Below are 18,778 nucleotides of genomic sequence, written 5' to 3'. Positions count from 1 at the left end.
AGGAAGGAAGGAAGGAAGGAAGGAAGGAAGGAAGGAAGGAAGGAAGGAAGGAAGGAAGGAAGGAAGGAAGGAATAATGAAAACTGAAACAAATATAGCAAAATATTTGACATGATGTAGTAAAGGGTCTTTAAATATAAAAAATTCTACTGTGGTCAACAATGCAAATTATTTACTAAAATCAATAACCCCACACTTGCTACATTGTGAATGTGTCCCAACTAAGATCAGATCATGTTTTCCAGTAGCCCTTGAACCTGCATCTTCTTCTGACAGCTCTCTTTTGTCTTGACACATTTGCCATTTTAAACATTTATTTTTCAGTTTTGCTGAAACACTGAAGGCTTTATGATCACCCTGGGAAAATACTGCAAGTCTTGTACAGCACAAGGACAGACAAACAAATGTTGAAAGCTTAATTGTGTAGCACTGTGCCCAGAGAACTGTGCTTTCTTCTTTGCATGTGGAATTATCTCTAGGAAGAGTCATCACTAAATCCTATTACTCTTCACCACATTTTATGATTGACTCCTCTGTATTTGCTGGCTTAGAAAAAGCCTCTTCTGCCATGAACATTTTTTTTGGCTCACCCATGTTCTCTGTTTAGAGACCTCCCCTGAAAATTATCTTTCTATATGCACATTCAAGTCATTTAACTAATTTAGCTCACCCTTTCATTCATAATAGCCAAAAAGCTTTGAAAGCAGCAAATATGCCCATTATAATGTTTTATATCCTATGCCTTAGGATAAATTCAATGAGAAATGAATCATGGCATTTCAGAGCTGCATGCAATGTTCTTTAAAGCAGCCCACTGAAATCCTTAATTACAAAGGTGTTGGTAAAGAACTGGACAATGTGGAGGGAAGGAAGCTTTTTGATGGAGCTTTTGTAAAGCAGTTTTGAGATAACAGCCAAGATTAGATAGTTGCACCTCTGTACTGAGCATGCAAATTTACAGTTGGCTTTTTTTTTCCCTAGAAGCAAAGTTTCATAACTATTAAGTTTAACAGGAGAAGGACCACACACTGAGTGGTGAAAACAAGTTTTGAAATTTATTTGACTTGAACTCCACCAGTAAAGAGTATCAAACGCAAACATAGCTTATGTTAGGGTTGCCAAATCTGGCAGCCCAGTAGCTGCAGCTCTCATGACATCCTTCCCTACCTGCCCCACAGATAACTGGTCCATGCTTTGGTCCCAGAGCAGTAACTCTCAGGCCCCTACTTCTCTTCACTAGCTGGTTTAGACCTATGGTCCCTCCAGTCCCTCTCCCAGTCCTGTGGTCTGTCCGATCACTGCCTCCCACATCTCCTCTCCTACTTGCCAAGTACTCTGGATTGATTTTCGCTAGTGAGTGAAGACTACGTACATGCACACCAGGTAATATTCCACAAATCATGGCACTTCAGAGCTGCATGCAATGTTCTTGAATGCAGCCCACTGAAATCCTTAATTCTACCTGGTATACATAGACATAGGCTTCACTCGCCAGCAAATAACAGAGCGTGGGGCTTGACTGGACTCACCACCCTCCTGTTTATACCTAATTGGCCCCTTTTATCTCCTTTTTCCTCTGTTATTCTCTGTCAGGGTTCCTCTGCTGCTCCCTGGGTATTTGTGTTTTCAGCAATGAGCCCTTAATCACACATCCTCACAGCTGAAAACCCCCAAAATATTCGGATCTCACCAAATCCTGAGGCATCACAAAAGCCAACTTGCAAAGAGCAGAAGGGGAGCTGCCCAGATGAATCACTGAACTTGGATGATTTCTGTACTTAGATTAATCCATCACTCAACTTTCAAATCAGGCTAATTCACAGAATCTTGGTGTACACATCCTGTTCAGCTAGAATATTTATGGTACCATGGCCAATCTGGTCCTGGTTGGTTTAGGCACATTTTAAAGGTTTTTAATATGCTTTATCTGAATTGTACTCAAGAAGGGTGTAAAACATTGCTCCTTTGAGCTACAAACCCTCATCAATTAATATAAAGGAAAGTTGAACACAACAGAAAATTTGAGGGGGAAGGAAAGCCCCACAGTCCATACACCTGAATCATACCTGCAAGCAGTAAACCCTTAAATCCAAACATGTTTGTTATTATTCTTCTGACCATGAGTTCTGACATGAAAACCCAGAAACACAGGACGGACCAGTTATTTAAGATGAGAGACTCTGAAGAGAGTAAATAGCTGAATCCCAGAGTAGCTCCTATGTCAAAACCACACGCTGATTTACTCAAGGTTTGTGTTCAGTGGGAGACGGTATTTAATTCTGCTTCCTGGGAGAAAACTGATTTTAACTAAAAACTCCTCTGAATTTTTGGCTGAAACCCAGTAAGATACATTCCTTTCCAGAACTCCTAGTGCTATTTTATTGAAAAGACAGAAAGGCAGCCTCTGATCAGACATTACATCTGTTTTTCTCCTGCCCTTGCCAAATCTGCCCTGGCAATGAAGAGATGGGGAGAGTCTGCCTTGGCCAGTGCTCCTCGTCCTACTAAATTCTATTCCATAATCAAACTTAGAGGATTTTTCACATTTCTTCTCACTTTTCACTTTTCCTTTAATATAAGAACACAGCTTTTTTTTGTATCGTGAGCTTTATTAGCCTGTAGTATTGCTGCATGTATATGTAACATTGTCAAGTTGTTCAGATGCCTGTTTTTTGTGGATGGAACTGGTTGCAAATAAAGCTTAAAAAAAAAGTATTAATAAAGTAATCTTTCAGTCACACAGGAACTAATAGAAATCAATATGAAGTCCTTTAAAAAAAGAACATTGAAGAAGTTTACTCCAAGGGCAGAGCTAAGGTTACTGAGGTGCAGGTCAGTGATAATTTTTCCACTGATGACACTGGTTTCTAGGAGATGGTACAACTGCAAGAAATCAAGAAAATACTGGGTCCCATTTACTTAGCTATAAAAACCTGTTCATGTTTACCATTGTAACAGTAGGTCTTAATCCAGACTGTCTTTATCTCCCAGTCTGTCAAGCAGAAATAATGTGACAGAAAGGATGAGCCTTGATAAAGGTGTCACTAAAAATCTTCCGTTGGATAATAACTTGACCACAGAAAAAGCTAAGAGGAATAAATCCTGGAACAGATGCATAAATGAGCAACAGCTGAGCCATATGAAATATAATAAAACACAGACTTGCAGGCACTGAAGATGGAAAAGACCTGTTAGGTCATCTAGTCCCAGCTTTTGCCAATTCAGAATTGTGCCCTAGAGTGATGTGCTGAACTTTAAGGAAAAAAAAAAAAAAAAAAAGGCTGCCAAAATCTTTGCAAGCCTATTACACTTGCTCCAGAATAGAGAAACAAAAACCCCAAACCTAATGAACAGGCTTCAAGTCATGGAGGACTCACAGTGCCAGGAAAACTTGATTGTATTCCCATCTCCTTACCCAGCCCTGCTGAGGAAAAAAGGGGTAGCTTTCCAAAGTCTGGAGCATTTTCATACTGGATGACCACAGCTAAAAGCAGGCTAATCAGAACCGTAAATCACAAAGGCAGGCTTTGCCTTCAGGCACACTATGGGAATGTGGGTTCCTCTGCCAGCTATAAAAGGAATATTTATTGAGACTATAGACTTGAACTATGTGGAAGTGCCAAGTGAAGGTGTGTTCCTTCTAGACTGTTGCCTCTAGCATATGCTAATCTAGTAATGAAAGAGTCTTTATGGTCCCCATAACTGGGTATTTGCTTACCACAGTGTTTTAGCACTCAGCCTCCCCACGCCTACAATGATTTGTATCAGAGATGCTTCGTCTGGTTTGTACGACGCTGGTAGTGCTAGAACAGCATGCTGTGTCTCTCCACCTTCAGCACAAACTTGGAAATGAGCTGGCAAGGGGGACCCCAGCATGCTGGGAGAGTGTACATGACCTGATTAGCACTGGGACTGGCAGTCCTGCATGTCTTGCAAGGAAGGTGCCTGCCACCAGCCACCACCCAGCCCTAGGCACGTAACCGTGCATCTTAGGGGACTGCCTAGAAATAGAATTATGTGCGTTGACATCAGGGAATGGAGTCTTAAAGGGGACCAGGAATATTTTTGGCAGTGGAGACAAGAGAGAAGAGGTGGTAATTGAGAAGAATCCAGGGAGGACAGCGTGAGACAACTGTCTGAGGGTAATAGGGTGAAACTGATGACCAGCAGACAAAAGCAACAGCTAGAAAAACATTGGCAGCAACTGCTGTAAGCAAAACAGACCATCTACACATTGCGCTCTCAATTAATCTCTCTACAAGCATGGGCTTCAGGCCCAAGTAGATTAAATTGTTGGAGAAGTTTCTCTGTTTCCACCTCCCACGGAGGGTGGCAGGAGTAAATTGGAGTTGAAAGCAAAACTAAAGGCATGGAAGAGCCTGGACATCAATGGGGGAATCAGGTCAGCTTGATGAAAAAAGAGAAAAATCACATCAACTCACTCACCTGAAAGAGTGAAAAGCACTTATAAATGCTATTCCACTTTCATGGGAGCAAGGTTATTTTTATATTCCTAGCAAGTCACAAGTTTGTGTGTTTTTTCAAATTTTATAGTCTAATGTACTCAGAAAGTTGTTTTTAAAATGCACCTTGTGCAAACAATCAATACTGTGTCTTACACATATTTCCAGTTCCACCCACAAGGCTCTACCCTGGCTGAGGACTGGAGCTGCCATCTCAACACCCAACAAAAACAGAAAATGTTTGACCATTGGAGATGTATGTACAAGACTTCAAATGTGTACTGGAGGACTGCATTCCCTCAACACTATACACACATGGTCTACTAGATTTATGCTGCATTTGCTAATCTTGCAAACACAGGTGAGAGTTTGACATGCCATGTTTAGTAAACAACTCATATGATTTTGTATCAAGATACCGGCTTCACATGAACTGGAACTGACAGAAAGGAGAGTGCCACTTTCAAAGTCATTCCCACGTCTTCTATTCCATGCTTGCTACACTGCAGCTCAAATCCAACCTAACAGCTCTCAGCAAAGCAAGGAAAAGGGGTATGTTAATGCATTCTCTCAGGCACTGAAAAACGAACAGCTTTCATAAGTGACTTTCATTTTCATACCTTTTTTCTTTTTTTTTTTTTTTTTTTTTTACTATTATAAGCTACTTAAATTTTCACCGGTGTAAATGATGTACAGGCAGAAATCCTTTTTTCACTCACCATGATTTGAGTGTCTCACGCAGTCATTCAGCACTGCACTGAACTGCCTCTGAGCCTCTGGCTCCTGGAAGCAATAGTAGCTGTGTCGGGTGAACGGCTGCCACAGGTACACTGGGAACTCTCTAGGCAGCTGAACGAAGGCTTGAGCAACCTCCTTCTCGCTTGACCCTACAAAAACACATCTAAAATTAGAATTTTCTGGTGTCTTGGGGGTTGGCTCTTTTTCTCTTCTATGACAGCACAGAGAGAACTGTTAAAACAAGAGAGCTTTGCTAGAGCTGAGCAATGAATGTGACATATCAAAATCAAAATTTAGAATCAGAGGTCCTGTCTTGATGCAAGTGGTTTGGGGGGTTTCAGTGGGACACAGCTAGGACCAGCGAACTTAGCTGGCACCAGCCACCTACCTCCCTGTTATACTGTAGCAGATTGATGTCCTCTTGTTTTATATTCAAGGTAGACATAAACTACATATTTTTGGTAAAATTTCAAGGAAACTATGTCATTGGACTGTAACTGTTAGGGAAAAGGTTTTCATGGCAAGTAAGTAAGATACTGGGCAACTCTGGTGTCTTCCACACAGAGACCATAAAGGAGCATACAGTCTTCCATGTAGAAACAAACTGCATTAAATTGTGAAGGAACATCAGCAGTTTCCCTGTGTCCAAGATTTTCAAACGGAGCTGCAGCATGGCCTGACGGACTGTCACTTCAAGCCCTGGATGGTGAAGCAAAGAAAGCACAAAGTATCTGCAGTTGCAGCCTGACCTGAGTCATTGTGTGCAGGGGATACTGTACAACACCATTTAGAGGTGAACAAATATAACTAATCTTGTTTCAGTGCTGTGCATCAAGAGCCAAAAGATGGTCATCTCAGCATTGCACAAAAGGGCAGAGAGGCTGTAAAAGAGTAATTGAGCCACTCTTTGCAGAGGGAGAGCCATGGGAAGGCCAAAGTGGTGTGGCTTTGGGCTGCTCCACGTTGCTCATCCCTGACTCCTCTGGAGCTGAGGTGACACGCTGAGGACACCTCCAGGCACTGCTGCCCCATGCCAGCCTCTGACCATCCTATGCCAGTGGTACCATCTTGGGAAAGGGTATACTGGGGACACCTCCTAGTACTCGTAAGTCAAGTAGTATGAGACAGGACATCATAAAAAAAAAAAAAAAAGACAACTTATCTACTTGTTGCCCCTATCCCTTTCCAAATTTGACTCTACAACATGGAGAGACTTGATCCCTCAAACACTGAACTTTCTTCATCTTCAACGGCTGGAGTGGGGGCAGGCAGAATCCCAGCAGTTCCTGTTGCAGAAACAACAAATCCAGCAACAGCAACCTTCCTGCCGTCTCTGTGGGACATATTATCAACTGTGAACCAACACAGGCAGCTGGCATCTAAAAATGGAAACAAATAAACCAGGAATATGAACAAAGCCTGGGAACAATGGTAGTGTGGTTCCTGCTCCGCTTCTGCACAGCTTCCAAAGGGTTTGTGTAGGGATACTGGACAAAAAACACAGCCAGCATTTCTTTGAACTTTAGTTTGTGGCATCTTCTGTACATGTCCACTTTGAAATTAGGATTTGACTCTGTGCATATTTTGTTAATCTACTTTAAAGTAGCCTCAATGTCTGCCCAGAAGTGGCTTGTGTAAGAAAAAGAGCCTGAGGTTTGGCAGTTAAACTTTTACCAAGGCTTACCAACAGGATCTGGAAAATGTTTATCAGACAGTAAATTGTAATCTTCTTCTGAAGTCAGCACTTTACCCCCTGCAGGAACAATATGATATTTAGGGCTGAGTCCTTTCAGGTAGGCCTGGAAAATCAAGACAGAGGGAGTCAAAACTGAGATTTAAGGAGAGGGAAAACATAAAATAATCATACCATTTACAAAGTTAATGCATGCATTCCCCAAACGGAGAAGGTTTTGTCAGACTGAATTTCAGATATATTCATTGCACATGTCAAATCTAAAACATCTTTAAGTAAAAAACATATTTAAAAATATTCTCTCAATGCTTATCAGCCATGGTAAAGAATCAGGGACTGAAAGGAGGGGAAAAGGATTGGATTTTCTGCTAAGCCACATTTGTTTGATTTGTCAGCCAGGGCTATTTGACTACAGCAGCCACAAAACAAAAAGCTTCACTATACTCAGGCTTGAAGCAACCCAAAAATTTCTACTTAAAACCCAACCTGGTGACATACTATAATGACATACAAAAAAGTGTTCTGTGATATTCAAAGGAAGGTTCAAAGTGCTGTGTAAGCGATCTGCGAATTTATGCAAATGTCTATGGCCAATGAAAGGTACTTTGTTGTACCCTCAGGCATCCCTATCAAGTTCCAGACAACTCCACAAGGCTGGAGCAGCCTTTCCGGAGACAACATCTCATCTATTACTGCTTGAAACAAAGACAGTAGCAGCAACAAATTCATCAGGTCTTGGTCTCTCTGTGAGCATAGAAGAACATAACAGGAAGAAGTGTTTACCTCTTTGGTCTCAAAGCAATCCACAGTGTAGTCATTTTTGATAACGACATATCTGTCCTTCCACTTCTTCAGGTCCTCAGCAAAATGCAGCAACTCTGTTTCATATAAGACTGTCTCAGCTTCTGACTTTGGCTGCAAAGACAATTTTCTAGATTTGAAATGACTGTACTACTGGCCATTTTGAAGCTTTTATTTCTGTAAGACTGCTATGAGGGCTTTTCAATCTTCAAATGAAATCTGGAGTAATACACATCAGTTTGTGCCAGGCAGATCCTACACACACACACAAATTCTTGTAGTTTGTGGTGATGAGGCAGCAGAGAAGCTCTGCCTTTCAACACCACTTTTTGATTTCTGAGGCAGAGATGTTCTTATGTACCTTTCAGTTGATATGCTGAATGTAAGATGACATAGATCACTATTGCCTATTTTCCAATATGCACTAAAATATTTCTTTGATGCAGCAAAGTTTTATTACAAAATAGTCAATTTTCTCACATTTCTTTGTAATACTTTTGCACCTGTGTTCTTATAACTGGCACACATATTTTTGAAAGATGCTGCTTTTCTATCACCGCACCCTCTACATCACATCTTTTCCCTACTCATTTCTTGAGCATCAGAAATCCATGATTTTGAACATAGCCAAAAAAATTAGATTTGTACCTTCTTTATATTAAAGGTTGGTTCTCCACATTTTCCTCTAATAAGGAGACTTTTGTCTCTCTTTTTTTCTTGTGCTCTAATAAAAAATCAGCTCTCTGTAGCTTATTTCACAGAGGGGATTATTATCATCTACTTTAAGGAATCCTTTAGCCATGGCTGAAAGGATTAATTGAGTTTCCTACCTAAATTTCTGCCCTAAACATATAATATCTCTCTCAACATCCTTGCAAAACCTTGCAATCATTGGGAAACAACTAGTTTTGCCCAAGTGTACAACTTTACATTGATGAAATGCATACTTTGTATCAGAAACACATTAAGGTTCTTCTCCTATGATACCCTCCCAAAAGATGTAGATTGTAGAACAGCCAAAACTAAGAAAAAAAATCAGAAGTAAACTTTAAACCCACACCCAAATACATCTTTTCCACCTAAAACTGAACCAAACCAAATCCAGCATCCACATTTGCAAATTTATTGCGTAAACTTGGGTGATATATAAGAACGTACACATACAAAATGTCCTAATACCCATTTATTAGGTATTTTAATTCTGTGTTTTTACATACAGGAACATCTAAATAACTTTGCAAGAATTTTGGACTTGATTTTTAGAAGCTTTGGGTATCTGTAATGCCTATTAACATTACTTGAGGGCATTCAACACTGGGAAAACAAGAAAACCGAGCCCAGTTGGTAGCTAATGTACTTCCAGATCATGTTTTCCATACATTACAACTACTAAATGCGTTATTTAAATAGTTAATGCATTAATTATTTCATGCAAGAGAGCAGAGCTGTATGGCAGCTTCAGGATGGGGCCAGGCCCACATGTCCTCCTACCTTGGTTTTCAGGAACTGTGACTGGGAGTCACGGTGCTGCTCCAGCTCATTCTGCACGTGCTTGCAGAAAGCCACGGTGTACTGGCGTTTGTAGTGTGGGCTGAAGTTCTTTATGACAGCTTCTGTTTTTCCTGAAGCAGAAATAAAGATTAATTACATTTAATATACATTAGCTCAGGAACTGTAATGCAGAACCAAAGCAGTTATCACCACCAACCTAAAATATTACCCAACTGCACCAACGGCCACTTGCTACACAGCAGGTCAGGAAACCCTTATGGATGCATTCAGCTGTTGTGATAACACAAGCACAGATTTTTTGATATATTTTTTTTCATTCTAGGAGTGAAAGAAGTGGACGAAACATATCCCAAATCTGTTAAGGAAAGATGCTCTCTGTCTCTGCCAGGAACATATTGCCACAGAGTCGGATGTTTGATAGCTGATAAGGTTTCCAAAGAAACACACACAACTGGTACTGGATAGTGTTTAGACACATTACCCAATTTTGTCACATAATCAGGTTTTAAAGCCAACTCATAGCTCTGACAAAGTATGGTTTCTAGGTTTGGGCACTGCAGCCCCTCCTTTGTTTTAATGTAAACAGATACTGAGTCACATCGCATGAAACATTGATCTTGTATTGTCTTGCTAAGCTCAAGATCTCAGCAGCAGCAGTAGCAGCAGTAAACACATTGAGGGTCTAATTTCTGGAAATCTTAACAGCAATTTACAAGTAGTTAACTCATTAGCTCTACCAAAGAAATAATAATGCTTTACAGACAGGGAAGTGAAACTAAAAGATAAAATCACCTGTACTTATGTGACTCTGAAGCAATAGTCCCAAACCCGGACTATGATCTCGATTTCTGGAAGAGCATCCTGGATACTGGAGACAGCCCATTTTTCTTTGTTTTAAGGAGCCCCATGACAAAGGTTTCTTCTGAGCACAGGACACAGAAACAATTTCACACCTCAAACGATTTTGACGCTTTCAAAATTACATTTTATCCCACTTGGGGGAAAAAAAAAAAAAAAAAAAAAAAAGACAAAAATACGCTTTTACTGAATTTTTCTGATTTTTCTGAAGCCTTTCATATGCATGGGTTTCCAAACCAGGACAGACTTTCAGCACTCCTGAAGGGTGAAACGGGAACCAGCAAGAAGCAACGCAGTGCTCAGGGTCTGGGCCACCTGCCCCTATGGTGATGTACCCAGACAGACAAACGCTCCCAGCCACCCACCAGGCAGCCACCTAAAGGATTCCTTGTGGGGGGGGTTCATGATGTTCCTGTATTTTATACAACAGGCTGTAAGTATGGAGCAGCAATGACAAACTCATAGAAAGGTCTCATCATATTTGCTGTTTCAAGCATATAACCACAGTCCTTCTAAAGTAATAATGAAAAATTTCCAATATTACTATGGATTTTATTGCCATTTCCCCCCCACACAAACACACACACATAAAGGGAGTTTATATACTGTCACAGTTCCCAGGATGTCCATGCATTTTGTCATCTCAAATAATTTTAAAGATCAAAACAAATACGGTTAAAGAAAGAGGAAAGCTGTGGATGACTGTAAGTGCATGGAATATTCCGGTGTATGGGATGTTACGGTCCAAGATCTAACAGTTCTGGCTCCGTTATTTCCATTTACAAATCAAACCTGTGTGGCTGAGACTGCCAAGGACAAATAGCTGGTTTGCTAAGGAGTTCAGAGACAGGCACTAACAAAAGATTTAGCGAAGTAAGTGAATCTCTTATAAAGTCTGCCCATTCCATAACTTCCAGACAGTTGCAATTGCATCCGTGTTGTAAAATCTCCGAGCCCCACAGCTCTCTTGCCCTCAGCCTTTGCAAAATCCTTACACAAAGCAGGGGGGGCGTGAGGAGGCCTCTGCGGGGACGTGCTAAATTGTCAGGTATGTGAGTTTCTCACAAATTCAGCTGTGGGACAGACCTAAATCAGAATCTAGACTCCAACCCTCCAGCTTCAAGCAACCATATTTGTTGAGATCAGTAATTATAGAATGTGCTCATGTATAATAGCAGGATATCAGTGCTGCTGAAGCACAAAATCCTTGCCCATCTGACAGACTTTTAAAACCAGCCTGCTTTGGGCAGAGGCATAAACTTATTCTCCAAATAAGGACAAGGCTTCCCAAAACCTTCTTTACAGCATTTTTTTTTTTAATTCACAAAGTGGACAGTCCCTGCCAGCAGTAGGATGTTGTAGGATGTTGTTGGCCCCAGCCCCAGTGGAGTTTCCTGCTCGGGCCACTGGCAGGGTTTGCCCGTTTTCCATCCTGGCTTTTTCTCCTCCAGCTTTTAGTGGCCTCTTAATCTGTTACAGAGGGCTCTGGGACGCTGGACATCACTTGACTCTGTAAGTGCCTACTGCCTGCATCCTGCAGTAAAAATTTTTAGAGGAAATGAGACAAGGACAAAATTCTGGTGTTAGAATAACACCCAACAATCACAGGAAATACCTGTAATTTTGGCAAAGTCTTTCAATTATGGCTAAGCCGATGCAGAAGGGTGATTCCTCAGCATAAATGTGTCTTAGATTAGCTTAAAGTATCATAGCCCAAAAGAAAGGAACTAAGCAATTCACAATATATATATACTAAGAAGTATGACATTAATGCAATTTTTCTTTGTAGAATATTATCAATCAAAATAATGACTCAAGTAGCAAATGTTTCATGCTGTTTCTTCTAGTCCTGGCACCCGTATCTGCAAAGGATCTCAGTATTAAAAATGCTCTTGAGACTACAAGGGAAATTTTTTTGGTGTGATTGTGAATGCCACTTGAACTGCTGAGGACCTGACCCTACAGCATTTGGATCCACAGGAGCTGCAACACAAGTTGCAGGCGGGAAGAGCAACAGACCCTTGATCCATTGTTTGCCAGTGGATCTTTAAATGTTTTGGTTTACAGAAGATAAAAATATGCTATCTGAAAATAAACATGATGGAAACAGCAATGAGTAATAGAATCTCTTCCCATGAGATGATAACATGGGGCAACTCAAGATAAAATACTCCAGGACAGCTGAAAAATGAGTTCCCCTCATTCTTTTCCAAATTTAGTGTGGCTTTCTTAGTCTGAGCTGTTTATATGAAGCAAGGCCAACTTTCCCAGTTGGCTGGGCTGGCAACGGCACAGCTCCAGCCCGTGTAAACGCGTTCTGTATCCAGCAGAAAAATGGGCATTTATCCTCAGAGAACATGAAATGAGATCGCCTCCAGTAGAAGCCTGCATGCAACCAGAACTATGAGTAGGAGAAGACAACAGCGATGGGGGATGAAGGATTTCTGTCAAAAGGCCTGTACTTGCAGATGCTCACCCCCTGCTGAGGGTTTAGATCTTGGTACAGAACAAACCCTCCTATCGCTTCACGCTGCACCTCCTGCTTTACAGCACCGTACCTGCACTCAATCCCAGTAATTTAGCCCAAATTACGTTGTGGCTTCGAAGCACAGAAACAGATGTTGTTGCACGCGGAAGCAAGAAGCATTGATGGTTGCCCCCCTGGAAGCAGTAAGCGCTGTGCTGGCTCAGAGGAGTCGCTCCCAGCCACAGGGCTGTGGCCATTTGGGAGCCAGGAAGGGGCAGAGACAAGGGCTGGCTGCCAGGGCTGCCACTGCCCCTCAGCGCTGGTGTCCGGCACCAGGGTGCTGCCAGGACCCTTCTTCTTTGCAGCATCACTACTTCTGAGCGGGACTTTCAAAAAATACCACTATCAGTGATATGAGTTCCTCTGGAGAGCAGGAAGATTTATCTTCTTAAACCACTTAAGCCCTTGGAAAATATACTTTGTGCCCCACAGGACAGGGACTATAAAAATCCTTAGCTTATTTGCTGTATAAAAGCAAACCCTAGACAAAATAAATCATAAAAGAAACAATAACTAGTCTACTTGGTGAGTGCCCAGCACTTCAAACTGCTGTGAAGTGCTGAGACAGACTGGGAACGACCGACACATTCCTTGTGCTTCTTCCACAAGCTTGCAAGCAGAGCTGCCAGAAGGAAACCTAAAAGGATGAGCTGACCATACCCACACTCACCGTCCAGGAGTGCAAACCACAGCCAGGGATGTGCGGGCTCTTCCTACCACGTACCTTAATGATACTCTGTGAGTTCAGTAGTGAGCTTAAAAATTACTGCTATAATTACATAAATATGACTATATAGGAAAATAGAAAATCTTTTCCTAGCCCATCAGGGTAGCAGTGAAATTAGTTTAGAAAATAATTTCTGACTTCACCTCAAGGGACAACTCCATCCTACATCCAAGATAAACACCACCTTCGACTGAGATAATGTCTAAAATTTGTGATGCTTTACTTGAGCTCCGTGACTTGGCAAAGCTGGATTTCAGTATTGGCAGCTCTGAAACATGTCAGATGCTTGCTGTGAAGGGGGAGAAAGAGCCTTGGCTACTCCTGCCCCTGCAATATCATACTCACCATCATCTGTTAAATACACCTGGGAAGCAGAAAACCCATGAAAGTGATCAGGATATCTTCTTTAACAGTGCCTATCAGCTTCCAGTGCTCTGGGACTTGTAATAGTGTAGTGGAAATTACCATGGATTCCCTCTTTTCTATGGTCTTTCTCATGCAGTACTTATGGCACCACCCAGAAGTTACATCTGACTAACACCAAGTTACATCTGACTAACACCAAGTGCTCCGAGGCTTCGTCCTACATGTAAAGGGAGGCAACACTAAATATTCTCTTTGTTGCTGAAAGCACACCTTGGTTTGATCTTTATTTATAGAAATAGTATTCTGATTAGTCATGAGTCATTTAATACCTGTTATGAAAAAAGAGATGACAGACACAAACACCATGTTCTGCTTTGGGTGAATCACATCTCTGCAGGTTTGTTTGTACCTGTGCAGCCAAACCAAGAAGCTCCCTAGCGGAGCCACCCCTCCCCGATGCAGACACACTGGAAAGTGCCATTTGCACCTGATAAAATATTGAAACCTATTATTTATGATCAGCCTTGTTTTGTATTTATGGAGATTACTCTCATAAAAATTGTATAACGCTGCAACCACACCAGTGTGCACACAGACCTCGGACTACCCATCTGGAAGGCAGATGCTGAGTTACAATGGTAAAATTCCTGCTAGTCACCCAAAACTAAAGCCATAGGATGGAATAATACCTCAGATCATCCTCTTCCTAAATCTCAGCACATAAGCACTTTTTGGGGTGCTTAACCCATGTTCTCTATGCAAAAGTGTGAAAGCCGATGTGGTCCTTTGAAAAAAAAAAAACAAACAAAAAAAAAACACAGATTTCTTTGCAGCTCTGCCTATTGAGACTGTGGGTGTGGAATTTGTGCTCCACCAAAAGTTAAGCTCCTCTCTCTGGGCAAGCTAAACAAACACATTTGTAAGTTCATGATCCACAGCAAAGGAGGAGCCAAACATAACAGGCTCTGTTCCAGCCTCACTGATCTCCCTTTCTACAGCTCGGTACATAGCTCTTTACTGAGCGCTCTGTAAAGCAATGCTGGATTTTATACCGAGTTGCATGATGATGACAGATTTCAATAGGTTTATATACCTGTAATGTTCTTCTTATGCAACTTGATGAGCATCTTGTATTCCAGAGAGACAGAGCTGAGTGAGTCAGACCCCACAGACTCTACAGAAAAGGCTCGTTTTCCCAATAGCAAGAGCAGCTTTTGATGTAATTATGGATTCTCCTATTTCTGAATACTGTCTCCTCATTGTTAAAAATACAGAAACAAATATAGAGCACTAATCCTGCTTAAAGGTGTTTCATCTACCAAGTCACACTGAAAGGTTGATTCCTACAGACACATTTCTCTCCCAGACCTGAATCAAGAAAATTTTTCTCGTGAAGTTCACAGACAGGACTATCCCACCTTTGATCTGCTGCTACCCATCATTAACAGCCCATCTTCCACGCCTTCACAAACATCTGCTAAAACCTGAAATTCTCTTGAAGGTATTTCCATTGCAATCACATTGTTTCCACATTATGCCTTTCTCAAGAAGCACGCAAGTCCCTCCTTCACATGCTGCAAGTGTATTTTCTTTGAGGCCAGCTGCTGTAAGATGGAAAAGCCCAGAGAAATAAATTTTAGCATCAATCTGCAATGGCAGAGCAACAGGCTGTTTCCGTGAGGCGTACATGACACAGACATCAGCTTCTTCAGAGCTGCTGAAGAGCAAGTGGTGGGGTGGGCTGGGAGTTCTGCATCACCCCTACCATCAAATCATCATTTAGGGGGTAAACGACATTTCATAAGCTGCCCTTGCATTTCTTTCAGATTGAGAAAAAAAAAAAACACAATAGTCATAAATTACATAAAGGCCAAGGCTTGTGGTTAATCAGGCAGAAATGAGCTCAACATGAACCAAAGTTTGATTAACACCATGTCAGAGGAACTTATCATTAAAGTTACTGAAATTTATCCTTTATTGGTAATGGGGTTAGAAGCAGCAAAGCTATGTCTAGAAACAGTTACGCATGGTCAAATTCAACAGGAGTAAGGTCTGACAATCCTTTATTTAGAGGCTTATTTCGCAGCACCAGAAGAACTAGGGATTTAACAAAACAAATGAACCTAATCTAGTTCCCGGGGGCCACAAGAAGCTAAAATATGCTCTGCATTAAGCTAATTTGGTGAAGGTCAATGGTTTTAAAGCTTTGCTTTGTTTGTTTGTTTGTTTTTGTGTGTGTTTTTAACCTCCACGAGCCACAGGCTTAACCACTAAATGGACACCAAAGGCATCTTGTACGGCTTTCTTCAGCCTGGATCTCAGCATCACATCACATGTTACAGCAGTTGTACAAGAATGTTTTTTGGGAACGTTTAAACAGCTTTCCAAAAACATAAGCCAGTGCCACATCACCCTCTAAATCAGGACGCTGTATTCCCTCTTCCCTCCCCTGCAGGTGACAGGCGTTGCAGCCACTTACTTCACTGCCCAGCCATCTACAAGATAAAGTAATGAAAAACTTGCTCATGTCACAGATACAGATAACAGAAGTAATCATCTTCACAAAATACTAATTGAAGAGTTTTCCAAATATATGGACACTGATGTAGACACATAGGCCTGCACAAGGTTAACCCTGTGCAACGCTACATGCTCATACAGATCAAGGAGATGCTAGCACTCATGTCTTAATGATTTTGCCAAAATTGTGTCATAGCAGCCAGCTCTATTCAAAATTATTCAAAGGCCTATAGAACATTCTGAGCGCACAAGCAAGTCTTACCATGCAGCTTCTTGTTTATGCTGAGATTACCTTATGTGACTCTTCAAATTCCTCTTATTCCCTCTGTCCACTGTAACTCTGCTCACCACTAGTCCAGTCTGAGTCAACCCAAGCGGCCTTCTCAGGATACTGGGTCTTCCATTTGTGCATCGCTTTTAAAGCGCTGTAGCAAAAGGCCATTATCCCAAATTAATATTTTATTCCATTACATGTGGATTTCGAGAGGAGAATCATGGTACCAGCGGTTTCCCTCTCCTTGCAGTTTTTCTCACTGAATTGCAAGGCCTTTTGTTCCCTTTGCTTCCATGTACACTGAAGATGAATAAATGTCATGGATTGCAAAGAACAAGATCTCAGATAGCCTATGTGCAAAAAAATAATAATAAAAAAAAAAAAGTAAAAATATTTCAGGATTCACCTCTGAACTAAATTACATGTAGGCCTCAAAGCACAGGCATTTATTTTTGATGGCTTTTGAACCGTCACAGCCCAGCCTCTTACTTTTACCACAGGAAATAACCACAGCCATAGAGCAGCTCCTTGGCATTCCAAACCCCAAAAGACCAACGGGTTCAACACACAGATTCCTGAAGACACTGACCTACAGTCCAAGCCACGTACATTTTAGGTCAGTAGTGCACCAGCAGCTAGGACCCGTTTCCAGCTTTGTGTGGCGTCCTTAGCTTGTGCCAACAGCTTGCCAGTGGGCCTTTCCGCTCAGAGAGAAGATGGGATGTGAAATGGCGACGGCTCAGGCTTCAGGCGTGAACCAGAAGGATGCCACATTACTGAAACCTGCCCAGAGGATGTTCCCCACAGCTGGCAGCCCCGCAACACGCAGGATGGTCAGCGAAACATGAGGATGTGCAACTGGAGAAGGCACCTTTGTGGTGCAGAACGGGTGCCGCAGACTGCCTCCTTCCCACTTCCAGTGTAGAGGCTTGCAGAAGTCTTTCTGTTGCAACCTCTCAAGCATCCTCCTCTTGTGGTCTTTCAACACATTACTTTCTCAGTAAATGCGTATTTTTAAAATTGGATATCTGCTAGAGCTCTCCAGGAAGTTCTTCTAAGTCGAAACCACAGTGATAGCTGTGCTGCAGACTTTATTACCCGAGAGGGGAAAAATAACAGATGTGTATTTCAAACAGCAAGGGAGATAGAAGTATTCACCCCTACTAGCTGACAACATAGGCTGTTATATGGACAAAAAGGCAACTTCCTGTGAAAAGCAAGAATCAACTTAGTGCTGTGCTCCCTTTCTTAAAATGGACAAATATATATATACATATACATGTATATATATATATATATCATCAACCACACTGATTGTGCTGGCAGTAAAGATGCTACAGCAGGAATTGTCCATGGCTGGCACAACCTACAAAAAAACAAATGCTTCACAGCACTACGCTGTAAGGTGCAGTTACACGATCCCAGAAGATATTCTGTGTGCTTGCCGGAATTACTTACTCTGACTTTGAGTGACCTGTTCTGTATCTGCATTAAACATATTGAGAAAGGTATTTTCATCGTATCATACATACATCTGCACACTCAGCGCTGCAGAGTAGTGACCAGTGTGGACTAGAGGTTTTCAGCTGGAGAAATGAATCCGCAGAGAAATGTTTCTTAGTTCTGGCATTTCTAAGTGATTTTCCCCAATATCTGATTAATCTCTCTGTGCCTCATCTAACCCAAACTAGACAAATTCTCCTTGTTGATAGTCTGTTGTCATGCTTAGAAAAACAATGGCCTTAAACACATTTGCTAAATCCTGAGAAATAAATGAATAAAGAAGTGATGCCATGAAAAATATTGCATTCACTCTGAAAGTGTGAATAGCAAGTACCTTTCATGCAACTAAAAGCCTCCCCTTTTACAAACAAACCCTTCTCTGTTTCTCTGCAGAAGATAATATTGTCCAGTCAAGTCAACCGCACGATTCACTGCATTTTTATTTCTGCAAAAGAGACAGGAGGAAGTGTTGGAGCCCTGTCTGGTGCTCAGAGGGAAGGAGGCTCCTTCCCACTGCCATAAGATAGCATCAGCTCACGTTAAGAGTCCAGGAATAAGGTGTGCAATTATTACACAAACCTGCTCACCAACCCCCATGTACAACAGCCTCTTTTTCTGTGCATATTACAGACACGAGAGGGAAATTACAGATCTGCAATGCAAAAAAAGCTTATAAACAAGCTTTACAGTTCAAGTTAGTTTAGAAACACCAAGAATACTATTTATTACTGCGGTACCAGAGCATTAACCACCCAGATTCAGGGTTCTTCACAGCTAAGGAAATGTCTGGTTAGATG

General features: G+C 41.6%; 1 protein-coding gene across 1 annotated transcript in view; it reads right to left on the bottom strand.

The window, feature by feature from the left end:
- NIBAN1 (niban apoptosis regulator 1) overlaps positions 1-18,778 on the bottom strand; it is a 66,465-nt gene that overhangs the window by 29,631 nt on the left and 18,056 nt on the right. The window contains exons 2-5 of the mRNA XM_035333084.1: positions 9,186-9,316; positions 7,677-7,808; positions 6,885-6,999; positions 5,182-5,349 (exon numbers count right to left, since the gene is read on the bottom strand). Of these exons, the coding sequence (XP_035188975.1) occupies positions 5,182-5,349; positions 6,885-6,999; positions 7,677-7,808; positions 9,186-9,316 (546 nt within the window). The remainder of the gene's footprint in view (positions 1-5,181; positions 5,350-6,884; positions 7,000-7,676; positions 7,809-9,185; positions 9,317-18,778) is intronic.

Source organism: Oxyura jamaicensis, chromosome 8, assembly GCF_011077185.1.
Source record: "Oxyura jamaicensis isolate SHBP4307 breed ruddy duck chromosome 8, BPBGC_Ojam_1.0, whole genome shotgun sequence".
Taxonomy (NCBI): domain Eukaryota; kingdom Metazoa; phylum Chordata; class Aves; order Anseriformes; family Anatidae; genus Oxyura; species Oxyura jamaicensis.
The sequence above is the reverse complement of the archived record's forward strand: the minus strand, read 5'-3'. Positions and strand labels throughout refer to the sequence as shown.